At 46.7% G+C, this 27,467-nt stretch overlaps 1 protein-coding gene across 1 annotated transcript; it reads left to right on the forward strand.

Moving 5' to 3' along the window:
* Window positions 1-2,791: 2,791 nt before the first annotated feature.
* On the forward strand, window positions 2,792-27,116 carry ppil2 (peptidylprolyl isomerase (cyclophilin)-like 2; the record flags this gene model as incomplete). The annotated part of the gene is given in 21 exon segments (XM_080467398.1): window positions 2,792-2,948; window positions 3,129-3,178; window positions 4,088-4,133; window positions 4,212-4,274; window positions 5,580-5,631; window positions 6,072-6,123; window positions 8,007-8,098; window positions 8,174-8,263; window positions 9,453-9,528; window positions 9,612-9,772; window positions 12,366-12,441; window positions 13,175-13,281; window positions 18,788-18,877; window positions 21,711-21,744; window positions 24,193-24,310; window positions 24,613-24,669; window positions 25,668-25,740; window positions 25,899-25,961; window positions 26,214-26,356; window positions 26,997-27,091; window positions 27,094-27,116. Coding segments are annotated over 21 exon segments (1,593 nt in total). The 5' UTR covers window positions 2,792-2,916.
* Between the last annotated feature and the right edge of the window lie 351 nt (window positions 27,117-27,467).

Here is a 27,467-nt window from a genome sequence, read left to right on the forward strand (position 1 = left end):
GTCTTGGTTCTGGTCCTGGTCATGGTCACCACGACTGTAGTAACTAGTAGTTCTGCACATGCTCAGTAGAGCCAATCAGAACAGTGTTTCCTCCGTGGTGTCATGACTCCCAGTCCAGATTCTCCTGGACTTGGTACTTTTATTTTGACAGTCACCGTAATAACAATCCAACCTGGTGGTCTGTCCACTAGAATGTTCTCCAGTTGTTAATGTTTAGAGCTCGTTGTTCTCTGCTGCGTGTGTGTGTGTGTGTGTGTGTGTGTGTGTGTGTGTGTGTGTGTGTGTGTGTGTGTGTGTGTGTGTGTGTGTGTGTGTGTGTGTGTGTGTGTGTGTGTGTGTGTGTGTGTGTGTGTGTGTGTGTGTGTGTGTGTGTGTGCTTTCAGTACTAATCACCAAAATGGAAACTACATTATTTTCAGAACTTTGTCGTGTGAACGTGAAACTTTCCTGAAATGAAAATGCAAAAACGGTGACTGTCAAAATAAAAGTACCAAGTCCAGGAGAATATGGACTGGGAGTCATGACCCCACGGAGGAAACACTGTTCTGATTGACTCTACTGAGCATGTGCAGAACTCCTAGTAAACTATGGCCATGGTGACCAGGAGCAGCGCTTCAGAACAGTTGGATTTTTCCATCGTTTCCACGGAGATGGACTGTTTTCAAAAAGTTCCACCCGGGGAGCCGTTCTCTGAAAGTTTCCAGCGACTCAGCGGTTGTCCAGCGTTGTCTTGTGAACAAATCCTACACTCTCTGAAAGTTTTGTGTTTTCACTTGAAAAGTGAAGCGGTAGTGTGAACGTGGAACCGGACCCGAAGGAGTTCGAGTTCCGCCGACGGGTCACCAGCCTGGACCTGAACACCTCCATCAGGTCCGAGTCAAACTGAACCTTGAGTACAAAACCACCTGGACGAACTGAAACGTCTTGAAAGTACGGTGAACGGAGGAGGTGGGGCAGTGGGCGGAGCCATTCTCCGTGACCTCTTAGACTGGACAGGACGAGCGCCGGACCGATTAACAGTCCAATGAGCGGGAAGAACTGAGGAGTCTGGAGCCGCCAGCCGCTCTCTCCCCCCTCCATGAATCCAAGGTTACTGGAGCTGCGTATTTAGCAGCGTCGGATAAACAAACTGTGTTTCAAAGGGACTTTAGTGTGGCGGCTGACAGAGAGCGCGCTGTTAGCAGGCGGGGGAGCGGCGGCGCCGCCACACAGCGCTGCCTGTGATTCAGAGGGGAAAATGTTATCGCAGTAAAGCCGTAAACAGAAAACGTTCCAGCGCCGCCCTACGGGAAACCGGGACACCGACACACAACGCTCACTGTGCCTGCAGCCTCCTGGAAAAACCCTCGTCCAGTAAATGGAAAGGAACCGACGGAGCGGTGACGGCACAGAGGCTATTGTAGCTTCAAACCTCGGCGGAGCTCAGAGCCCACGGCGCTAGCGCCCCGGCGATAAACACTCAGTGTTCCTGACATCTAAAATTAGGCCGAAGTGTTTGTGCCGATATTGGACTGCACTGAGGTCACGCAGTCAAAGAGCTCTTTGAAAACCTGCTCACGTTTTTTTTTTTTCTCCGGGAGGTTGAGAAACTTTTTGGACAGACAACAAGCCCCAGAGACGCTTTTGAAATCCAGTTTTCTGAAGCTTCAAAATACCACATATGAAGTCGAGTCATGTCGCCGTGGTAACACACATCTGAAGAAACGGGAAGCGAGTTCCTCTGCAACGGTTTTCGCTCCTCGAGTCAAAACAAACTCAAACCACAAACACACGCTAAAGGTTTTGTTACCAATACGGCGAAATGCTCAACGCTAGGCTAAATGTAGCACGGGAATGGTTTATTACGTCGCTGTTTTGGGGTTTAATGGCAACTGATCGCTGATAAACGCCATTGATCGTTGTCGAGTTGCAGAGCTGCTGTCTTTGTCCCGCTCAGGGTGCTAGCTGTTAGCTTTGGCGTTTTTGCAGCAGAATTTCTGGTTGTGTTGTTTCACTTTTCACAAGTTTATTAATCCTGAAGTGACTTAATCCTCCTGACAGCAACATCAACGAGTCCCACAGCAAGCACTGTTAGCATTAGCCTGCATCCACAGCAGCTGATATTATTTCTTATAATAATATGATAGTATTTCTACCCTTCACCTGCAGCTCGCTCATGGAAACTTGGTGTCTTTTGCCCCCTGCTGGTCACTAACAGACACTACACCATTAAGTTAAACTATTTTAGTCACATGCCAAAATTTTTTTTTAATATTAATGTCTCTGAAGCCCCATCAGAATTTATACTCAAGTACAATACTCAAATACTTCAATATACATAAGATTTGGAAAGAAAATGAATATTAGGGATAAAAAACATAAATTCTTAGAGAAGGTATCGTCTCCACATCACTGTGAGTACTTATATTCAAGTGGAATAGTTACATATATATACTGAAATAAGGTTTGAGATAAATCATAAGACCAATAATAACCATAACAGTTTAGTTTTTTTAAAGCAGGGGTGTCCAAACTCGGTCCTGGAGGGCCGGTGTCCTGCATGTTCTAGTTCTCGCCCTGCTTCAGCATACCTGAATCTAATGATGATGTCATCACCCAGGTTGTGAAAAAGCCCAATAACGAGCCCCTCATTGCAATCAGGTGTGTTGCAACTGGGAGGAGCCTAAACATGCAGAACGCCGGTTGGACACCCCTGTGTTAAAGTATTCTCCATCACGTTGATAGCTACAATAGCTCAGTTATTCCTCTGGGTGGCGCCCGAGCGCTGCAGCAACAAATGTTGCACCGTTTTATTGGATTCCGGCGAAGAAGAAGACAAACCGGAAGTGTGGAGTAGCGAAAGCGGATTGTTTTGGTTGCTAAACTCTTTAATTTTAACGTTTTAAACTAATCCAGCAAACAAACAAAAAACTCACAATGGGAAAGCGACAACATCAAAAAGACAAAATGTAAGTACGGAAGTTCGCAGCACCTCCGGAAAGTTTCTCCGCGTTGTTATTTTAGCCACATTAGCTTAACAAGCTAACAGGCTTAGCTTCTCTTCAGACGATATTTGTGGATAAAAGTTATTTTTTTCCTGAATCAAGCTGCATTTTTCCTTCCTTACCTGTATTTATGTCATCTTACAGGTACATCACATGTACAGAGTACACTAACTTTTACGGAGGGAAGCGGGCAGGTGAGTAAAGCGTTCTCTAGAAATACTTCAGTTCCTCCACAGACAAGAAAGTTAAATAACATAAACGGGATACAAATGAAATATTAACATCTACGAAGCTTTAACTCCAACAAGGAATGTTTCCTGTCTGAGCGCCATGTTGCTGAAGTAAGGCAGTTTTACTAAAAATACAATGACATAAAAACTGGAACTCTGAGTTGAAATACGGTGCAAGTAAATGATTTATAAGGAATTAAGTTGTTTTGTGTTTGTCTTCTTTGAATATTAGTTGGACCAGGTTCATTTACATTCTGTGTTTCTGCGTCTACATCGTTTAATTTCAAGAAGAGAAGCTTTTTTTTTAAAGCGTCACAGAAACTGATAACTGACCGTGATGTGCAGCAATATTTTTACACACACACATTTATGTACGTATTGGAAAATCCATATTAAGTGTAGAAGGGTTCGGCTATGCACACCCGCAAAGGGAAGGATATAAAATACATCTGAGCAGATATAAAGTCGGTATTAAGAGAAATGAGAGTAAGCTTTGGACGCAGTCATGATTGTGGAGAGAGAAACGTTGAGGAGCTCCGGCTTTGTCAGGTAATATTCTGAATTTGCTTAAATGTGTCAAGATGGAATAAAAGGTTTCTTTGGACCATTTGATCTCTTAACTTTCTGAAATGCGCCCACTCACTGACAGAGAGCAAACTGTCGTGATTTTCAGTGGTAATTGTTTCATTTTCGTGAAAATGTCGACATTTTCTTTAGGTTTGTGCTGCGTCACAAAGAAAAACAAATTTCAGATGAAATGGAGCTGAACTAAAGTGTGTTTGACACCGTGTGAACGAGTAGATCTCAGCATGTAAAAGTCTTTATGAGAAGGACAGATCCGCCACGTTTGCTGTTTGTTTTCTTCTTCTCCAGAAATCCCTCAGGGGAACTTCAGGAGGCTTCCATTTGACCACTGCAGGTAAGTTTCTCCTCTTCTTCACCAGCGGTGGCGCTCTTAATCAATATAGTCTCACTTGGTTTGTCTGTTTGCTCTCAGCTTGTGTCTTCAGCCGTTTGAGTACCCGGTCTGTACGGAGGAGGGCGTCGTCTTCGACCTGCTGTAGGTACCAGAAACACTCCGCCGCCAGTCGGGATTTCCAGACGGGGTTCTCTGGCTTTATGGTGCCTGTGTGTCACCTTGATCAGCACCAGGTTCCTCAACCTGCAGCTCCAGAGCCTCAACCTGCAGCTCCAGAGCCTCATGAGGCTCCTCGGCTCCCCTGTAGCTCCAGAGCCTCATGATGCTCCTCAACCTGCAGCTCCAGAGCCTCATGAGGCTCCTCGGCTCCCCTGCAGCTCCAGAGCCTCAACCTGCAGCTCCAGAGCCTCGTGAGGCTCCTCAACCTGCAGCTCCAGAGCCTCATGAGGCTCCTCGGCTCCTCAACCTGCAGCTCCAGAGCCTCATGAGGCTCCTCGGCTCCCCTGCAGCTCCAGAGCCTCATGAGGCTCCTCGGCTCCCCTGCAGCTCATGAGGCTCCTCGGCTCCTCAACCTGCAGCTCCAGAGCCTCATGAGGCTCCTCGGCTCCCCTGTAGCTCCAGAGCCTCATGATGCTCCTCAACCTGCAGCTCCAGAGCCTCATGAGGCTCCTCGGCTCCCCTGCAGCTCCAGAGCCTCAACCTGCAGCTCCAGAGCCTCATGAGGCTCCTCAACCTGCAGCTCCAGAGCCTCATGAGGCTCCTCGGCTCCCCTGCATCTCCAGAGCCTCAACCTGCAGCTCCAGAGCCTCATGAGGCTCCTCGGCTCCCCGGCAGCAGCTCCATGAAGCTTTCAGAATATTATTTGCGAAGAAACATTTTGTTTTCATATTTGATTTGATTTGCATTCCGCACTGATTTTAACAACTGGTCGAGTCTCCAGACTGAAAAAAAAAAACAGCTGAAGAAGTTAAAACCGCCAGAAAAGAAAGATTTGCTCCCCGAAAACAAAAAAAGAAAAACTATTCAAAAATGAATATAGAAGAAGAGCGATTAACCTAACATGGTTTATATTACGACGACTCACGAACATCGTCGCTGCGGTTCAGGGTTGTTGGTTGTTTTCACGGTACGATCTGCAGCCGGCTAACTTCCTGTTCATGAGCGTCATGCCGTACAGCGCAGCGAGCTGCGAACTTATAAGATTGTTAAAATCACGCCGTGTGTAACGGCCATTAAGCAGAGTTTTCACAAATGTCACCAGCCTGCTGCAGTGCGACCCCCTCTGGACAAATTAGGAACAGCAGTTGATTTTGCTGAACAATTGTAATCTATAGTTGTTGGTTTGATCAAGACTTTGCAGCGACGTCCTCCCGGCCTGACAGGACGGAATGCGACCTGCAGGACCTGCGTGTTGCTCAGTGGTCCATCTGTCTCTTTGTGTTTCAGGAGCATCGTTCCGTGGATTAAGAAGTACGGTACGAACCCCGCCTCCGGAGAGGTGAGAACCTCCTCGTTATTCATCTTCCAGTTGGCATGTCGACTCTGGAACGTGGCAGAACCTTTGTTCTGGAGCAGGTGGAGCGGCTCCATGTGGGTTCTGGTGAAGGATCTGATGGCAGTCGCTCCTCCAGGTCCACCAACAAAGCCCAGACTTGTGGGGTCCTCATGCTGAGCCCTGCGGTGCTCCACGGGATGGTTTGTCTGTTCAGGCCTCGTTGAGCCATGATGTTTCCTCCTGCTGGAGGCGAGGAGGTTCATCACCGCTGAAGCTAAACATTGGACACACTGAGCGGTTTAGACCCAGTTACCATGGCAACGTTTCAACTGAAAGCACATGGTTTTTATGTTCTGGTTTGAGAGAAGTTCGAGGTTTCTGGGAGCCGCAGCAGCAGTGTGTTACCCGTCAGATGTGATCGGAGGTTTTCTCTTCTCCTGCAGAAACTGGAAGCAAAGTCGCTCATCAAACTCAACATTGCCAAGAACAACGACGGTGAGTGTTTCTGTCCCGGTCCGCCAGCCGGGAAGCTTGAAGCCCCGTTACCGCGGCGACGATTTGAGTGAAAACTCATTTTTGCATTTTCGTTTCAGAAAAGTTTCAAATGGAAAAGTTCTGAAAACGATGTAGTTTTCATGTTGGGCCACTAGTTGATGCTGTTTTTGGTTTTGTACTGAAAGCACACACACACACAGCAGAGAACAACGAGCTCTAAACATGAACACTGGGAGAACACGGACATTCTAGTGGACAGATTATTATTATGGTGACTGTCAAAATAAAACTACCAAGTCTGGAGGCCTGTACTACGAAGCTGGATTTTCTCTTATTGAGATAACTTCAGGATTAACTCTGGTTTTCTGTTATCCAGATAACTTCAGGATTAACTCTGGTTTTCTCTTATCTAGATAACTTCAAGATTAACTCTGGTTTTCTCTTATCCAGATAACTTCAGGATTAACTCTGGTTTTCTGTACTATGACGCTGGTTCACTTCTCACCAGGATAAATCACCTGGTAACTGACGCTGAAAGTCTAACCTGCTCCGGAGCAGGTTATGTTCTGGATAAGAGGTCAGAGCTCCGCCTCCTGACCAATCAGATCTCTTGGGAAATGCCCCGCCCATTCTTAAATGATGGTGATTGGTGGGCAGGTTCAGCTCTGAGCTGCAGCAGAGAGGAGAGGAGAAATTAATCTAGAACAATCTTTAGACATAATAAAATAAATCCTGGTCTCTGAGGCTCTGAAGGAGGTTCTGGTTCTCGACTTGTTCCAGGTCTGTTTATCTGGAATAATGAGGTTCATGATCACACCTGACAGAACTGCAGAACCATGAATTTATGGAACCAGAACTTCTCCTGTCGGATGTGTTTGAATTCTTCATAATCTCAGAGATTAACTGCTCCTTCAGTAATCTGTAAACTGCTCTGCAGGGTTTCTCCCTCTGTGATTGGTCAGACGCTGCAAGCTCCGCCCCTTTTATTGTGAAGACTCACACCTGGTCTGGGTTGAACCAGAGAGTTGAGAACCTGCTTGGTAGGAACGGTGATCAGGATCAGTCAACCAGGAAACAGAGATCCTGGATGTGTTGATCTGGTTCCTAGTACAGGCTTCAGGTTCCTAGTACAGGCCTCTGGTTCCTAGTACAGGCCTCAGGTTCCTAGTACAGGTCTCTGGTTCCTAGTACAGGCCTCTGGTTCCTAGTACAGGTTCCTAGTACAGGCTTCAGGTTCCTAGTACAGGCCTCTGGCTCCTAGTACAGGCTTCAGGTTCCTAGTACAGGCTTCAGGTTCCTAGTACAGGCCTATAGTTCCTAGTACAGCCCTCTGGTTCCTAGTACAGGCTTCAGGTTCCTAGTACAGGCTTCAGGTTCCTAGTACAGGCCTGTAGTTCCTAGTACAGGCCTATAGTTCCTAGTACAGCCCTCTGGTTCCTAGTACAGGCCTATAGTTCCTAGTACAGCCCTCTGGTTCCTAGTACAGCCCTCTGGTTCCTAGTACAGGCCTCTGGTTCCTAGTACAGGCCTATAGTTCCTAGTAGAGGCTTCAGGTTCCTAGTACAGGCCTATAGTTCCTAGTACAGGCCCCAGGAGAACATGAACTGGGAGTCATGACACCACCGAGGGAACTTTCTTCTGATTGGCTCTACTGAGCATGTGCAGTAGAACTAGTTACTGGTGACCAGGAGCAGTACTTCAGAAAAGTTGCGTTTTCTCCTGTTTCCTTGGAAATGTATGTTTTTTAAAAGTTGTGTTTTCAGTGATTCTGAGCACCGTTGTTGTATAAACACCCCCCCAGAACACGAGGGAAGTTTTCCGTTGTACCGAGTGCTTGACGGTGACGGTTGTCACGCTGTGGCTGTGTGACGTTTTGTTTCCAGGGAAGTACCACTGCCCCGTCATGTACAACGTCTTCACCAACAACTCGCACATCGTAGCCAACAAGGTGACAGGAAACGTGTTTTCTCTGGAGGTCAGTGGACTCGCCGCTCAGCGCCGCTCCGTCTGTTTCACTCTCTTCAGAATACAAACCTTGTTTTGCTCTCAGGCGGTGGAGCAGCTGAACATCAAGACCAAATGTTTCAAAGATTTGCTGACTGACGAGCCGTTCAGCAGGAAGGACATCATCACCCTGCAGGTCACTGATACTACTACTGATACTACTACTGATACTGATACTACTGCTGATACTGATACTACTACTGACACTGATACTACTACTGACACTGATACTACTACTGACACTGATACTACTGCTGACACTGATACTACTACTACTACTGCTGACACTGATACTACTGCTGACACTGATACTACTACTGATACTGATACTACTACTACTACTGCTGACACTGATACTACTACTGACACTGATACTACTACTGACACTGATACTACTACTGATACTGATACTACTGCTGACACTGATACTACTGCTGATACTACTACTGATACTACTGATACTACCACTGATACTACTGCTGATACTGATACTACTACTGACACTGATACTACTGCTGATACTGATACTACTACTGATACTGATACTACTGCTGACACTGATACTACTGCTGACACTGATACTACTACTGATACTACTACTACTACTGCTGACACTGATACTACTACTGACACTGATACTACTACTGATACTACTGCTGACACTGATACTACTACTGCTGACACTGATACTACTGCTGACACTGATACTACTACTGACACTGATACTACTACTGATACTGATACTACTGCTGATACTACTACTGATAATACTGCTGATACTACTGCTGACACTGATACTACTGCTGCTGATGCTGATACTACTGCTGACACTGATAATGCTACTGATAATACTGCTGATACTGATGCTACTACTGCTGATACTGATACTACTACTACTGCTAACACTGATACTACTGCTGACACTGATGCTACTACTGCTGATACTGATACTACTACTACTGCTGATACTGATAATACTGCTGATACTACTACTGATACTGATAATACTACTGATACTAATGCTGACACTGATACTGCCACTAGTATTGATACTTTACAGATACTTTTGAACTTTATACTTTATTCATACTTTGTAACTACTACTTCTGCTATAATGATACTTTATAACTTTTACCATTGTTCTTACACATGCATACCCCCCCCCCCCCCTCCCCCCCCCACACACTCCCACACAGTTTATTTCCTACCAGTAACATGATGGAGGGACACTATTTGGCAGGAAGACACAGAATATCATCGGAAGTGTTTATTGAACGTGATCTGAATTACAGGTTTGATATTTTTTCCTTCTGATTTGTCTTCAGGATCCAACCAACCTGGACAAATTCAACGTTTCCAACTTCTTCCACGTCAAGAACAACCTGAAGTGTTTGGACCCAGGTAAAGGAGTGGAGACCCGTTATCTCCGAACCAGACTCTGTTCCAAACGTGATGAAGTTGTTGTTTCCTCTGCTGTGGCCTAGACGAGGAGAAGGCCAAGCAGGACCCGGGGTACCACCTGAAGACCACCAACCTGGAGACCCGGGAGACCCTGGCCGAGCTGTACAAGGAGTACAAAGGAGACCAGCTGCTGGCCTCCACCATGAAGGAGCCCCAGGCCAAGAAAACAGACAAGCTCAACGCCGTGAGTAAAGTCGGCGCCACGCTTCAGCTTGGGAGGGAAAAAAAGCTTTAAACTTGAGACCCTTAGACGACGACTCCAGGTGAAAACACAAAAGCTTCCGTAGCATTTTGTCGCTTTGTTTATACGACAACGGAGCAAGGTTGTGGGTTCAAATCCAGCCCGGGGCCTTTCTGTGTGGAGTTTGCATGTTGTCCTTGTGTGTGCGTGGGTTTAACTCCGGGTAATCCGGTTTCCTCCCACAATCCCAAAAACATGCAGTGGGGGTCCCGGAGCAAGACCCCCCCCCCCCAGTTCCCCCTGAGTGCTGCTCTGTGGCTGCTCCCAGTGGGTCAATCGCTATGAATCTTCCCTCGGGGATTAATTCAGTGCTATGAAATAAATAAAATAAAAACCTGATTTTGGGGGGAAACGCTCGGGCTCCGTCGCCATGGTAACGGGGGGAAAAAGCATATTTCTGGGGGAAATGCTCGGGCTCCGTCTCCATGGTAACGGGGCCTTATCTCACAGTGACAGCTGTGTGTGGCAGTACGTCGGCAGCAGGGGAGTTACTGAGTCAAAGGTCATTCAGCCTCCGCCAACATCGCAGATGATGCTCAGCATAAGGTGCTCGTAGTTTGACACCAGCCTCATTGTCTGTCAAGCCCATGTTGTTTCTGGCTGCTCTCAGAAATATAGTTAAATCTCAGCTCATGTAATCCAAATGCCTACATTACTGACAGTGGAAGCACCCGATGCAGTATGTGTCTTGTGTAATTTGACACCAGCACCACCATCTTGCAGGCTGCTGAATGATTCCATGAAGACCTCGTCACAAAGCTTACTGATGCAGATCAACTCTTTGTTTTGGGCTCTGCCAACTGCAGTGTTTGTAATTTGACACGAGCCTCGTAATTCCTGGTATAATCCTCAAGGTAATATGTGAGTTTTAATTGAGTCATAAAGTGTCTCTTTCGTAACGTATCAGGCAATTTATTTGAATTATCTTAATTCTTTTTGTTTCTTTGAATCGTTTTAAGAGAGTGTAGGATTCACTTTATCCACTAGAGGGAGCCAAACATGAGGCAATACCTCGATAGTGTTGCTGGCGATGAGACAATCAGAACAAAGGATGAGCACAGTGAGGGGAGCCTGACTGACATGTTTCTCTTTCACAACACAGGAATTCAAGCAAATGGGAAATCATAAATGAAACGAAAGCCAGACTGTAAAGTCTCGTGAAAATAGTCCCCGGCGATCCAAATGATCCACAGATTTCCGATAATTTGAAATTGGTAATTTTGTGACCATTGAAGAGAGCACTGTTACATGGTGAAGGTTCTGATGTGAAGAACCACTGTGGACTTGATAAATAAAAACGGGGACTTATTTGACTCCTTTGTAATCTGACTGTTCAGAGAACATCAAAAGACTGTGGAAGTCTGGTTTTCATTAAATAAGGTTAATTCTACATCTTCCTATTATGTAGTTCTTGTATAAAATAAATCTAAAATGAGTAGAAAAGGATTTAAAGCTTTCAGCTTCAGGCGGCCCGTGGACTTCCAGCCTCAGAACTTTCAGCAGGAATCCTTGTTTCCCCGTCCGACCCTGGAGTGGTCCTTGTTCCCCGCAGTCTCCATGTGCTGGCTGCGCTGTGGTTACCTGCTGTAACCTCACTTCCAGCTCGGTGAAGTTCAACCAGCTGCTAGACGGCGTCCTCGAATGACTGCGAGCTGAAGTCTGCCTCAGTGGCGTCTCGTCTGCTTTGTGCGTCTGGGAGCGTTTCCTGGGCGGCTCTCAGCCGAGGCGACGCTCCGACGGCGTCCCGGGGAAAGTAGGTCAGACGGAGCGCACGAGGTAAAGTCTGCGCCTCCGCGACAAGTAGAGCAGAAGAACGCTAAAGCGGAGGAGAGGCCGGCTCTTCAACCCGCCTGAGTTTTCATCCTCCCAGTTCTGTCGACTCACTCAGGCCTCCGGTCGCAGCGCGTGGTTTGTGTTCACGCAGCCCAACAGTGGTTTTCTACTGCAGTTTGAGCTCAAGTGACTTTGAAGCGTCTCCTGGTCCCCTTGATTAGAACTAGTGACGCTGCTGGTATCAGTCCAGTACTGCACAGTACTCCTACAAAGTTCCACGATGCAACCCGAAGAGTGCCATGTGACGTCATCTTTCAGCGACGTCGGCGCTTTGTAGATTCTGTGTCTGCCTGGAAGATGTCACGCAGTTACATCATCTGGTGGTTTGGGGGCGCTGTCGCCCAAAAACACCGTCCAGAGAGGACATAGAGAAGAAACCCGGTTCATTGATTGGTCCAGACCGGAAGAGGAAGTCTCGCCTCTTTAGCCCATCGTGGCTAGGCTAATTAGCTTGTGGCTAATGGTTAGCTACAAACAACTGTGATCTTTATGTTTCACGGCGGCGCTCAGAGCCTCTGGAAACACAACGTTTTTTTAAACTTTTCCCAAAAGAGTCGACGGCAGAAATGAAATCAGCTCAACTTCAAGTTTGTAGAGGATTAATTTAACAGCTGGAATGAAGTTCTGGACGAGAGTTTTCCTGCTTCACAAACTGTTGATGAAGCAGTGAGACTGAAGGGATTCTTTCTCTTTTCCTCTGCAGGCTCACTACTCCACCGGCAGAGTGTCTGCCTCCTTCACTTCCACAGCAATGACTCCAGCAACGACACACCAAGCAGGCAAGACACACACACACACACACACACACACACTCTCTTTTGGTTCCACATCAAACAATCGCTTCTTTTTATTTGAACCTCACTGTGACGCCAGACGACAATGTTGGCTGCATGCTTGCAGCTTATTGAAGCCTCTTGCAGCCCGGTGCAGCCTCTTGCAGTCTCATGCAGCCCGGTGCAGCCTCTTGCAGCTCGGTGCAGCCTCTTGCAGTCTCTTGCAGCCCGGTGCAGCTCGGTGCAGTCTCATGCAGCCCGGTGCAGCCTCTTGCAGCCCGGTGCAGCCTCTTGCAGCAGCTCAGTGTGGTTCAGTGCAGTTGGAGCTGCTCTTTTGTGCTGAGTTTGCGTCCTCCCGTCTCCTTGAGTTGCTCACTTTTCAGTTATGCAACAGTGAATCGTAGATTCAGCACAAGACGTGTGGACGTTGCCGCCAGTCGAGGTTCTTCATAAACGGCTGAACACTATATAGCAGTGGTGTTCTGCAGCTTTCATTAAACTGTGGAAACAGGGAGTGTTTTTATTGCCTTTATAATTGTTGGACTCCTTCCTGCCTTGAGGAACAGAACATAGTTAAAAACAACCATTTCTAACAGAGAAGCATGAAACTAAATGACACCCTGGAAACATTAGTTGTTGTTGTTTTAAGGTTACACGTTTCACTGCAACGACAGACGCCGATTGGCTCCAAAACATCCTGAGATTTCCATTTGATTAACGGCGACGCTTTGTGTTCCAGACGCCATCTCAGACGACGCCGTGCGTTACCAGTACGTCAAGAAGAAAGGCTACGTGCGTTTACACACGAACAAGGGAGACATCAATATTGAGCTGCACTGTGATAAGGTAATAGAACACACACACACACACACACACACACACACACACACACACACACAGCTGATGGCGATGTGAGGTGATGATTCAGTACCGATACTTTCCTGAGGATGATCTGAACTAATTCATGCAAAGGTTTTCGGTTTCTGGGGTGATGGAGGAAAATCAGACCAGAGGCCTGGGCTATGAAGCTGGATTCTCTCTTATCCAGATAACTTCAGGATTAACTCTGGTTTTCTCTTATCCAGATAACTTCAGGATTAACTCTGGTTTTCTCTTATCCAGATAACTTCAGGATTAACTCAGGTTTTCTCTTATCTAGGTAACTTCAGGATTAACTCAGGTTTTCTGTACTACGACTCTCGCTCACTTCTCACCAGGATAAATCACCTGGTAACTGACGCTGAAAGTCTAACCTGCTCCGGAGCAGGTTATGTTCTGGATAAGAGTAGGAGTAAATAAACTACTCGGGCTTCGTCCTGCTCCTTTTCGGATGTGGCTGGACATTATTGAATTAATTACCGTATTTTCTGGACTATTCAGCTCACCTGGATATAAGCCGCACCCGCAAAATTTAAAAAGAACTCAAAGTACATATATAGGCTGCACGTGACTATAAACTGCTGGCATCATGTGACAGGGCAGGACTTTCACTGCGGGAATACAGGGATTACAGGGATTACACATATTACACATATTTCGATCAATTCCCACAAATTTGTCTTTCGTAGTGCTGAAAATTCCTGCACAAACGTGTGTGAGAGAGAGATACACAATCACAGGGTTTTATCTCCGTTGATAAAGTATTTTATGTTATTTGCTGATTGTGATTCTGAGGAGGAAGACTTCCCCGGAGTCCAGCGGGCGTCTTTACGTGATGCACCTGAACGCATCACTCACAGCCAATCGGCTGCTGGAGCTCGGGACCACGGAAAGCAGACGAGCTCATGAAGAGCAGAAATATCACGTTTAGCCACGTTTTGGAGAAGCAGAGGCTCCAAACAGCAAGTATCTACATGTGGAAGGAGAATCTGGCGGCATGAAGCCGGTTAATCCATAGATTTTATTCCTGTTAATTAATGTTCCTGCTACTAAGACAGACCAACTATCTGTGTGAGACGAGAGCGGGCCGCTTCTTATTTACCATGAGTCAGCAGAATCCAGACTAATCTTTGCCTCACGTTAATCTGGGATTTTAATCTGGAAGAACCTTGGTGAAAAGAAAACTCCTTTCTGCAGAGTGTGAATATGACTGTCGGCCATCTTTTTTTTTTTTTTTTTTAAATCCAATATCCCGCGGTGCTGTATCGCCTCCTGGTTCTGTTTCTAGCAGATCGACGGCCTCGTGTGACAAAGTCTTTTGGGACAAACGTCCTGAAATCAGTCCCCATTGATGATCCAGGGAGTTTTGAATGAGACGATTATAATAAGTTTAAATCAGACTAATCGTGATGATAGATTAACCCACGTTAATGTGTTCATAGTGACGCCCTTGAGAAATTGATTTATAAAAAAAAAAGGGCAAATTTCTGTAAACAGGTTTTGTTTTGAAATGATAAAGACTCTTGAGTTTCTTCACTTGAATGTTCTGGCTGAGCTTCAGACCCGTCCGTCTCATCCTGGACTGACCCGACCCAAGATGTTGTTTCTATCAGAAATATTAGAAAGCAGTTCTATACCAGCGTTTATGTTTCTTCGGTTAGAAAAGCTCAAAGTTTCCCTCGGGAGCGGTAATTGCAGTAATTTCAGATCTGTGTTGTGTTTATTGGCAGATAAGCTATAAGATGTATTGTTTTGGACGTAATAGCCGAAGGTTTGGACATTGGAGACGCGGCTGATTGCATTCGGAGGCGGATCTCTCATGTTGCGGCGGCGGAGTTTCTCTCCCAGCCGACTGCTAAATTGTATTTCCAGCGTCTGATCCACATCACTGAGCTCAGCCCTTTAAAGAGTCTCCTCCTGGGGCGAACAACTTTACACCCTGACTAGAGTGCTTTTGTGACTGAGCCACCATTTTAAGGTCAGTGGGACCCAGGGTGAACTCCAGCACCTCCTTTCTGCCCCGGTAACCCAGCGCCGCTCTGCGCTGGCTTCTCATTGGCTCCTGAGCCGTCCAATCACAATAATGCAGGGAGAAAGTTGCAGCGGTTAGAAAACCTGTCCTCTGTGTCTTCCTCCTCCTCCTCCTCCTCCTCAGTGGTCTTCACACTCTATTCATAGCCTGCTGTTTATGAATTAATGTGTGCCGCCTCACCGTCACATGCACGCCGTCACTGGCTGCTTTGGAAAACGCCGCTCCGCTCGCCAGGCATCCCCGTGGCGGGGGCGGGGGCGACGCACTCGTTCGCACGTTAAAGATAACGGGATCCATCGTGTTAACAACACTTGAGTGACTTGATGCGACTGTTTTCAAAGAGGGAAGGAAGAACGAGGCCGCCCATCCCCCAACTCACACACCCCACACTCCGCCTCAAGCAAACCGCCGCTTATTGGTTTAACGCTGCGCTTCCTCACGTTTCCTCATTATGAGATATTGTTAGCAGCCGGAGGAGCGTCATCGCCGAGGCTCCGCCCCTCGTGAAAACACATCGTTTATGCTTTCTGGAAAAGTTTCACGTTTACACAACAACGTTCTGAAAACTATGTCCGTTCACATGACAACGCCAGAAACAATGGAAACGGTGTAGTTTTCATGTTGCTCCACTAGGTGGTGCTGTTAGTTTTGGTACTGAAAGCACACACACACACACACACACACACACACACACAATTCAGAGAACAATGAGCTCTAAACAGGAACACTGGGAGAACATTCTAGTGGACAGACCACCAAGTTGGATTGTTATTACGGTGACTGTCAGAATAAAACCACCAAGTTGGATTGTTATTACGGTGACTGTCAAAATAAAAGTACCAAGTTGGATTGTTAGTACGGTGACTGTCAGAATAAAAGTACCAAGTTGGATTGTTATTACGGTGACTGTCAGAATAAAAGTACCAAGTTGGATTGTTGTTACGGTGACTGTCAAAATAAAACCACCAAGTTGGATTGTTATTACGGTGACTGTCAAAATAAAAGTACCAAGTTGGATTGTTATTACGGTGACTGTCAGAATAAAACCACCAAGTTGGATTGTTATTACGGGGACTGTCAGAATAAAACCACCAAGTTGGATTGTTATTACGGTGACTGTCAGAATAAAACTACCAAGTTGGATTGTTATTACGGTGACTGTCAGAATAAAACCACCAAGTTGGATTGTTATTACGGTGACTGTCAAAATAAAAGTACCAAGTTGGATTGTTAGTACGGTGACTGTCACAATAAAAGTACCAAGTTGGATTGTTGTTACGGTGACTGTCAGAATAAAAGTACCAAGTTGGATTGTTGTTAGGGTGACTGTCAGAATAAAACCACCAAGTTGGATTGTTATTACGGTGACTGTCAAAATAAAAGTACCAAGTTGGATTGTTATTACGGTGACTGTCAGAATAAAACCACCAAGTTGGATTGTTATTACGGTGACTGTCAGAATAAAAGTACCAAGTTGGATTGTTGTTACGGTGACTGTCAGAATAAAACCACCAAGTTGGATTGTTATTACGGTGACTGTCAAAATAAAAGTACCAAGTTGGATTGTTATTACGGTGACTGTCAAAATAAAAGTACCAAGTTGGACTGTTATTACGGTGACTGTCAAAATAAAAGTACCAAGTTGGACTGTTATTACGGGGACTGTCAAAATAAAAGTACCAAGTTGGATTGTTATTACGGTGACTGTCAAAATAAAAGTACCAAGTTGGATTGTTATTACGGTGACTGTCAGAATAAAAGTACCAAGTTGGATTGTTAATACGGTGACTGTCAAAATAAAAGTACCAAGTTGGATTGTTATTACGGTGACTGTCAGAATAAAACTACCAAGTTGGATTGTTATTACGGTGACTGTCAAAATAAAAGTACCAAGTCCAGGAGAACCTGGACTGGGAGTCGTGACACTACGAAGGAAACTTTGTTCTGATTGGCTCTACTGAGCATGTGCAGAGTAACTAGTTACTAAGGCCACGGTGCACAGCAGTGTTTCCTCGGTCGGCTCCATCTCCTTGTTGACCGTTTCCAGAACCTCTTGTTTACATGGCGACACAGTCGGAGTGTTTTCAAAAACGTTCACTTTCAGCGACTTGGAGCAAGTTGTGTAAACGGTACAAAAGTTCTGTGTTTCCACTAAAAATCTTTGCGGTGTAAACTTTCCATGTGCAGTTAGATGCTCTGAATTAAACTCTGAATTCAAATCCGTCTCTGCGTTTATCCGTTTACACAACCAAGGTTTTGTGTTTCCCTCGAACTCGTTGCGTTCACCAGGCCTGAATGTCCTCCGACTTCCACCTTTAGTTTTAATCGACACTGAGGAAGGAGGCTGACCTTCACCTTTTGTTTGAAGGTATGGTGAGAGTGGGAATGTGAGCGGCTTTATTTAAAGCTCTCCAAAGGCCATCGGAGCCCAGAACGCTCCACTGTCAGGATCGTTTTATAGCTGCTCGGCCCCCTAGTGGTGAAAATGGTTGTACCTTTAAACGGCTAGTGAGCACTTATTAAAACGTATTTGTTCACAAGTATGTGAATAAAAGCAAGTAGAAGCTTCATTTCTCTCTTTCAGAGAAAGAATGTTTTGGCGCTGGTTTACTGGAAATGACACTTTCAGCTCTGGAGGTTTAACAAATCACTCTGGTGTTGATCAGTGATTGGTGAGATCGCTACTAAACCCCGCCTCCTCGGGTCGGCTTTCTGCAGCGCCCCCTGCTGCTCAAACACACACGAGAGAGAGAAATCTTTCTTTTACTGCAGATTATCTGTAGAAAGTGAAGCGAATACAGTTCCATTGTCAGTTTGTTGGCATAAACAAATGTTGACAGTACTACAGTTTACTAATATATTTAATTTAAAAGTATTCCCCTTCTTGCTCCTGCGGTCGGCAGAGTGATATCACTCTAACGACCTGTACTTCTCCAGAACGACCGTCCAGAGCAGTGAGCTATGAGCCCAGCTGACTCCTTTAGGAGGAACTTTAACAGAAGCAGTGAAAATGTTCTGTTGGTCGCCGGCCTCTGGGAGCCGGCGGATTGTCATTTCTTCTCTTGCGTGACCTTCATGTCGGTTCTCGTGGTGCGATTTCAGATGTTTCATGAGGTTGGATGTAGTAAACCGAACGTTGGTGGTGGTGCAGTGTGAGACCTGGACATGGCACGCCGTGCAATGGGCTTTTTCACTTCAGTCTAATCTAATCTGAATATTCAATCTGCTGGAGCGTCTTGTGAAGCAGTAGTTATGACTATGGGGTATCTGCATTAAGAGCTGAAGCGCTTCAGATCACAGGCTCTTTGTTTGAAGCTCCCGGTCACATTGAAATCTCATTTAGTCGCACATCAATACATTTAAACATGCAAGATATTATCATGTGCCCATCAATGAATTGAATGTTGAGATTTTTTTTTTGTGCGTATTTTTGTCATTCAGGTTCCAAAAGCAGGAGAGAACTTCATCCGTCTGTGTAAGAAAGGGTTCTACGATGGAACCATCTTCCACAGGTCCATCCGGAACTTCATGGTAGGAACTTTTAAACGAGACACACAAGCACTTATTTGGTCATATCATTTTTAGGGATGTTAATTTAGATTTGAATCAGCGTGAGCTTTTCCATTTTAAGAATTAAGTGAATTTCTTTGTGGCGCCCCCTGGAGGCCACAGCGCCCTTAGCATTTGCCTATATTGACCGATGTAGCCAGTCGGCTCAAGAACTATTTACTACGGCCGTGGTGGCGTGACGTAGAAGCGTTTCCACTGTCGTCAAGGAGACGGGAAGTCTGGAGTTCCCCCGTTTCCACGGAGACGGAGAATTTTCGACAGGTTTGCGTAAAGTTTTGTTTTCAGTGGTTCGGAGCGCCGCCGCCAAGTAAACGGACACCCAGAACGCTACGGAAGTTTTGCGTTGTCACTTAAAATGGTTGCCATAGAAACGGAGCCTTTAAGTTAATGTATGTACTCCCATTGTGATCACGTTGAAGCTGCTGGTGTGATCATCTGGAGGCTGAACGCCGGCCGGAGCCGGAGCCGGAGGTCCAGGCTGCAGACGCTCTGCCGTGCTGGGTGTGACCGCCGCCCGTTTAACTGGGCTGGCTTTATGGGCTCGGCCGGGTTTGGGAAGGAAAATGCTCTAAATGAGAAGTGGAAAAACAGTAAAAGGACAGTTTGCAGGAAGTCTCCTGTTTAGAAACTGATTTAGCTTTTATAGTTGAAGTCGCCATTGCCCTGCTGTGGAATTTATTTAGTTTTCTCTGGAACTTCCACTGAACACACGCTTTTCTTTCTCATTGTAAATGAAAAGTCTCGCCGTGTGTTTTCGCTCTTTGTTTGTAGTCGGCCTGCCGGCCAAAGTGCCTCCATACATGGATTATTGCAGGACTTTGGTTTTCACTTGTGGGAATCCATTCAAATAAAATACAAACTAATAGATTTACATGTTTTCACAACAAAAATGGTGTGCATGATTCTGCTTTCCTCAGGGATCAGAAAGTACTTGGATTACCCAAAAGCTTGAGTTTGGAGACGAGTCCAGTAACCAAACGGTTCCTCCAGAGTGCAAACTAATCTGTTCTGCTGGTCGGTGGTGATCATTTCCTTCCAGAACCAGCTTGTAGCTGTGAGTGAAGAGGAACACACCCACATCTCTGTCTTTATACATCTCTGTCTATACATCTCTGTCTATACATCTCTGTCTATACATCTCTGTGAGGATGGAGGTACAGTATCTCCCATCTGTACCCCAACACGTCCTGCTGTTCGGTCTTTAAGCAGCTGCTTTGATCGCTCCTCGGTAAAAGCTGCAGATTGTGGATGTGGACAGATTTAACTTTCATGCTTCACCGATTGGCTTCAACCTAAAGTAGACGAGGATGACTCAGCATAAACACCTCTGCCCCTCGTGAGCTGGATGCTTGCTGGAATTGTACATTTTAATGTTCAATACTTAACAAAGACTGAGGTTTCAAAATGGCAGGTCTCTGATCCGCCGCTCCTCTGAGGATTACAAAGCTGCCGCTCCCGTAATTAAAGTGGCTCTAATGGACGAGCGTCTCCAGAGCGGCCGTACCTTTGTCCCTCTGCCCCGTGGTTTAGCTGTGAATTGTTTATCACTAATTGCGCCTCGGGCTTATCGTCCGACCGCCTCTGAGAGTTTCACTGCAGTAAACACAACATGATTCACTGCCAGACGGTTCTCCAGGAATCCCACGGTTCCCTTGAAATGTCAGCGAATCCTTGGAAATGAGATGGAACGTCGATGTTTTCCAGGTGAGGACGTCCAGGAACCTTCATCCTCACGAACACATTCCTGGAAAACACTTTCCTCTTCATATGTAGAGCGACACGTCAACCAGAGTTTCATTTGTTCTGGGACCTTGAATCGGACTGAGCCGGTTCTGTGGGTCAACCTGACGTCCCGATCAGGTCCATTCCCTCTTTAGGCGCCATGGAGGACGTGTCTTCTGACACACGTGTGTGAAGGCAGCCGGGGCATCGAGTGTCCGTCTGATAAAAAAGGAATTTGCAGCATCCAGACGGAGACGATCCAGAAACATTCCTTCTTCTGGATCTTTAATCTCTTCAGCTGTTGAACAGAAGCAGAGCTGCTCACAGGATGGAGGCCCGGTTCGATTCTTATATCCTTAAACTGCAGCAACACCGCAGCGGGACAGTTTGTCTCTTTCAGCCTTTTCTACCACTTTAACTTGGAGTCGGGGGTGGAGGTTGTAAAATCTCCCAGAATGCAACAGTTTTCTGGACATTTCACTGGATTTTGCACCAGAAGGTTTGATTGAAATGTTGAGTTTGCAGTAATTGTTTGGTTTTGTTAAAATATGGACCTTTGGACCAGGTATACTCTGCACCACAACAAAGAAAAGTTTACCTTTAAAGCTTATTCTGACTCTTTTACCGGTCCGGTCCACTCGGCATGCGATTGTGCTGAACTGAATGAGTTTGACGCTTCTGATTTAAGATGATTTATAATTCAAGTTTGATTGGAAAGTCTTCAAAAAAAGCAGGATTATTTAAGCTGATAAAGTAAATGCTCTCTCAAAAATCACCATTTCGAGATGATACATGAGTAACACCGCCCTGTGGTTTAAGGTGGTATTACAATACTTGTTGTGTTGCGAGAGGTCGACCATCACACAAACCTGTAAATGTATTTAAAGCTAAATACAACAAAAGTTGTCAAAAGAAATCTATTTTTAATATTTCAGCTAAAGATATTATAAAGTTTTCTATCGTTGCTCTGAGCCGTTTATCGAAATCAGATGGAGATTTGTTTTTGTGTTCTCCTCACACTGACTCCTTCCCTGCGCCCCATTTCTGACCTTTTATTTTGAAATGTTTTCAGATCCAGGGAGGAGACCCGACCGGCACAGGCACAGGTAAGACGAGCGCTGTGCTCCCACTACATTTTGAATTACATAACACCCCTCGGCTGAATTATTAATAGCTCCTTTTTGGAAGCTTTGCGTAAATACTGCTTGCAACTCAAGAAGCCGCTCTGGAGTGGAGCTAAATATACCGGGCCGGCACGTGGGAGAACGCGCTCTCGCACAACGAGACGATGCAGACGGGGGGTTGAGTGTCTGATGGGGGGTGGGGGGTGGGGGCAGCCAGTCCTCCAGTCTGCAGTGTCACTTTGTTTTTAGAAAGCAGCTAATCCACTGTTCCACCACATACAGTTAATTTGCCGGCAGTGTGCAGAGCAGAGTGAGCTCTGGAGCAGTGGGCGTCTCCGGCGCGTCGCTAAGCGCTGCCAGCTGGACAGATGTTTGAAGGTGCAGAGTTTCTGGCCTGTGGGTGGAGGTCTCCGCCTCACCTGCTCTGGAAGGAGTGTGGGACTGGGTAGCTGGACTCTGGCGTCAAGTTTTATAGACGTTTAAAACGCTGCCTCCAACAGCAGCTGTTGTTCTGCATCACAACCTCTGGTGTTCAGCTTCAAACTGCTTCCTGGCGTCGCAATCAGACGCTAGATTCAGCATCAACAAACGTTTGTTTGTTTGTTTGTTTGTTTGTTTTTTCAAATATGCAAAAAAATCTGGAACAGAAAATGTGATGGCGTCAGTTCCAAGATTGTTACAGTGACTGTCAGAATAAAACCACCAAGTGGGATTGTTATTACGGTGACTGTCAAAATAAAAGTACCAAGTCCAGGAGAATACGGACTGGGACTCATGACACTTCGGAGGAAACTTTGTTCTGATTGGCTCTACTGAGCATGTGCAGAACTACTGGTTACTACCACCATGGTGACCAGGACCAGGACCAGGACTTCCACCTCTCCACGTAGACAGAGGGTTTTAGAAAAGTGTAATTTTTGCTCGTTTCCACGGCGACGGAGCCCCAGTGTTGTTGGTGACGCTGAGTGCGGTTGTCGTGTAAACAGACACATCTTGACTTGGAACCGTTCCCGTATAAACGAGCCTCCGTCTGCCGTGTTTCTGACGACGTATACTGATATTAACCTGGAGCTCCTGCAGGTCACATTAAACCACATGGCGGCCCGGGTCCGGCCCGGCCCGGCCCGGGTTCGGCCAGCGGGCCTCCAGGGTGACAGTGGATTGAACAGTTAACTCGGTTGGTGGATGATTTTCTTTCCGCTGCATCGAGGTAAAATGTCAGCCACCTGATGAATTATGCAAAAATGTCACCAGGAGAATTCAGTGATCGGCAGCACAGGTTGCTGCTCTTCCTCTCGGAGAACACGGTGTACCTGGAGACGCACGCCAGCCGGCAGGGCCACGCCCACCTCCCGACCACGCCCACCTTCTCCACACTCGTAATGACGATGCGCATTGCTCAAGGGCAAGGGCAGCTCGCCCCGCAACAGAACTGAGCTTTATTCACTGGAGTTGATAGAAATGTCCTGATGACACTTTTAATAAAGGATGTCGCCGTGGAAACGTCAAACTCTTCTTTGTACTGTTGCCAGCGAGGATAGCGTTGATGCAGTCATTAGTTAATATAATCTAATAATCCTGCTGATCAGTATCTGCTCTGAAGAATGAAGGTATTTGAATAATTTTATTTACTTCAGAAAAACAAGAACAGAACAAACATTTAATCGTTAAACTCATCAGGGTGAAGCTGATTCCCAGCAAACTAAAGATAATGTCACACACAAATCTTTATTAACTAATATCACTATTTTTACAATACATGTTCAATATATACTATACACAAGTTTTATATATGCAGTTTGTACATGCACATCAAACATATATATACATACATATGTACACACACGTATCTCTAAATATTCTCCACATGAACTGAAGTGTCTTCATACATTACTTTCTCTCTCTCTCCCTCCGTCCCTCTCTCCCTCTCTCTCTCCCTCTCTCTCTCCCTCCGTCCCTCTCTCTCTCTCTCTCTCTCTCTCTCTCTCTCTCCGTCCCTCTCTCTCTCCGTCCCTCTCTCTCTCCGTCCCTCTCTCTCTCTCTCCCACCCTCCGTCCCTCTCTCTCTCTCTCTCTCTCTCCCCACCCTCCATCCCTCTCTCTCTCCCTCTCCCTCTCTCTCTCTCTCTCCCACCCTCCGTCCCTCTCTCTCTCTCTCTCCCACCCTCCATCCCTCTCCCTCTCTCTCTCTCTCTCCCACCCTCCGTCCCTCTCTCTCTCTCTCTCCCTCTCCCTCTCTCTCTCTCTCTCCCACCCTCCATCCCTCTCTCTCTCCCTCTCCCTCTCTCTCTCTCTCTCCCACCCTCCGTCCCTCTCTCTCTCTCTCTCCCTCTCCCTCTCTCTCTCTCTCTCCCACCCTCCATCCCTCTCTCTCTCTCCCACCCTCCATCCCTCTCTCCCCCCCCCTCCCTCCGGTTCTGTCGGTTCCCAGGAGGAGAGTCGTTCTGGGGGAAACCTTTCAAGGATGAGTTTCGTCCCAACCTGTCTCACACGGGCCGGGGCGTCCTCAGCATGGCCAACTCGGGTCCCAACACCAACAAGTCTCAGTTGTAAGAAGAGTTCTTGTTTGGAACTTTCCAGCAGCGGCTCGGTTCTGGAGGGTTGCTCAGCGGCGGTTTGGGTTTTCTTTTCCCGTCCTCCCGTCCTCCTCGCCGGTCGGCGACACGACGGAAGCTGAACGCCGCTGCAGACGATCTGAGCTGTGGTTTATCTCCTCATGTTCTCCTGATTAGAGGATTTAGCTTCTCTTGTATTTGTAGAATGTAGAATGTATATGTTCTCTATGTTCTGTATGTTCTCTATGTTCTCTATGTTGTAGTGACCAGTGTGGTTCTTCTCCTGGTTCCCTCAGCTTCATCACGTTCCGGTCCTGCACCTACCTGGACAGGAAACACACCGTCTTTGGAAGGTGATGCTTTGAACCAGTTTCTCTCCTGGCAGCTCTTTGTGTTTCCCGTTCAGCTTCCATCCCCACCCGTTGCTCTGGTTTCCACGGCAACCGCTTCCAGTGAAAATGCGTTTTGAGTGTTGGTTTACACGAGCTCAGTCGCTGAAAGCACGACGTTTTGGAAACGGAAACGCTTTCAGGGTGAGAGAAGAGAAGAACCTCATTCTGCACTGGGAGGTGATGAAGGTTTTAGACCGACTGTGTGACGAGAAGATCCAGAGTCTTCTTCAAAATATCATCAATTATAACTGAGGCCCCGTTTCCATGACAACGCTTCAACTGAAGACACGTCGTTTTGGTGATTTTGTTTCAGTCAAGTTTTACATTTACACAGCAACGTCCTGAAACATTGCCTGTTGCTACGGAAACGGCAGAAACGCAAACAAATCTCTCTGTCTCTCTCTCACTCTCTCTGTCTCTCTCTCACTCTCTCTCTCTCTCACTCTGTGTCTGTCTCTGTCTCTGTCTCTCTCTCACTCTCACTCTCTCTCTCTCTCACTCTGTCTCTGTCTCTGTCTCTCTCTCACTCTGTCTGTCTCTGTCTCTGTCTCTGTCTCTCTCTCACTCTGTATATTTTTAGACTAGAGAGAGAGAGAGACAGAGAGACAAAGAGCTTTTAACTCCACTTCCTCACATGTTCAAGACAATTCAAGGTTTCTGTTTTCAGCCTTCCTCCTCTTCTTCCTCTTCGTCGTCTTCTTCTTCTTCCTCCTCTTCTTCCTTTTCTTCTTCCTCCTCCTCGGCTCCAGTACCATCAACTCTTCACACAGGAAACACTCAACAGAATGACTGGATGAGGGACGATGAGGCTTCACCCTTTCTAAAAGTTCTCATTACTGACTTGCACCTTTGAGCAAAGACCAAACATGAAGAGTTTTCTGATCTCTAGTGATGAGGAATGTGCAGCGACCAGGCTGCAGCCATGTGCTGAGGGCGTGTCTGTGTGTTGCCGTCTGCAGGGTGGTCGGGGGGTTTGAGGCGCTGACGGCCATGGAGAACGTGGAGAGCGACCCCAAAACCGACAAGCCCAAGGTGGGAGACATCGCCTCTGATAATACAATCAGTCATTGTGTAGTTTTTCTTCTTCGTTACTTCCTGTCGCTTTGAATCAATTTAGAGAAACTGTGACTGTTTGTAGAGAAAAGCTCGGCTGTTCTCGTGTTGACACTGTTTATTGCTTCCTGTGTCAGTCGGAGGTCAAGCTGGTCAGCGCCGAGGTGTTCGTGGACCCGTACGAGGAGGCCGACGCTCAGGTTGGACTCTCTCCTCCTCTTTCCTTCACGCCGTCGTTGTTCGATGGTTTTCAGCTTCAGCTCGAGGCTTGGTGTTCCGGTTCATCACCGCCTGATGCTGCTCTCACTCTTCTGCTCTTATTTCAAAGAGAAGCAGTTTTATTACTGTCTTATTGCTGCAGTTCTTACATTACTGCCAAATATATGTGTGTGTGGGGGGGGGGGGGGGGGTTCTGGCTCGGGGGGTTCTGACCCGGGGTTGTGTGTTGCCAGATTGCGGCAGAGCGAGAGAAGGAGGCGCAGCTGGAGGAGGAGGAGAAGCAGCGGGCAAACAGCAACCTGAAGAAAACTACAGAGGACCAAGAACCAAAGACCTTCAGAGCAGGAGTCGGGAAATACATCAACCCTGCTGCAGTGTGAGCACGCACGCACGCACGCACGCACGCACGCACGCACGCACACACACACACACGCACACGGGCGCGCTGTGTTAAGATGACCCGAGTCAGGATAAAACACTCGGTCACAGCCTGTTTGGCTGAAAACCGTTTCTCATTCCTGCTTTCTGAGGTTTTCTCTGATATTCCGACTCATTTTATTCTGGTGTCGCTGGTGTGGAGATAATCCCAGATTAGCTGCTCCATCTAGCTTCAGTTTATTGTTGAGTTCTTCTCCCTTCTAATGTTTAATGTGAAACTGAAACGTTTGATCGACCATAAAAGTCTCAGATTAAAGTCGTTATGATTAAATCTGACTTTAGCATTAGCAGCTACATGCTAATCGGCTTCTTCAGACGTCAGCTGACATTTTATAAAACAACTTTAATACCGACGCCGATAGCTTCCATACCGACGCTGCAGGCGACGACGATTTCTCTTGAAACGTCGCCGTGGAAACGAGGTCCTTTGGTTTGATCTGATGTTTTGTTAAGTTCTGTTTCTGTCACAGGTTCTAGTTTCTATTTTAACGACTCAGATCTTCTGGGGATCAGTTGGACGTTGAGACAGACGAGCTCCTGCAGAGCTGAAGACTTGAACTTTCCCTTTGTTCTTCCAGGAAACGTCCGGCTGCTGATGACGGCGGCGGCCCGTCCACCAGCGGCGGCCCGTCCACCAGCGGCGCGGCGCTGAAGAAGCCCAAGTGGAAGAGCGGCCTGGAGACTTCAGCTCCTGGTAGCAGCCGGAGACTCGTCTGTCTTTTTCTAACGTCTCGGGAGAGAAGACGACTGAACTTTCTTTTTAAATCTGTTTAGTTTGAGTCCATGTATCTTTAAAGTTTGTTTTGAGAACCACGTCACATAAAGTTTCTTCTGTTCTGCTGAGTCATTGTGGGCGTCTCTTTACAAACAACTTTCTAGAAACAGTCAGGAGTTTCCTCTGGATACAAGGAGACCTCCTGAGAACTGTGTGGACTCACTCACTGTGAGAACTGTGTGGACTCACTCACTGTGAGGAAACCAGTTTTTGCTGATGACACTATGATGTCAGCCCCTTGCTCCGCCTCCTTGCCCCGCCTCCTTGCTCCGCC

Source organism: Lipophrys pholis, assembly GCF_963383615.2.
Source record: "Lipophrys pholis genome assembly, chromosome: 7".
Lineage (NCBI taxonomy): Eukaryota > Metazoa > Chordata > Actinopteri > Blenniiformes > Blenniidae > Lipophrys > Lipophrys pholis.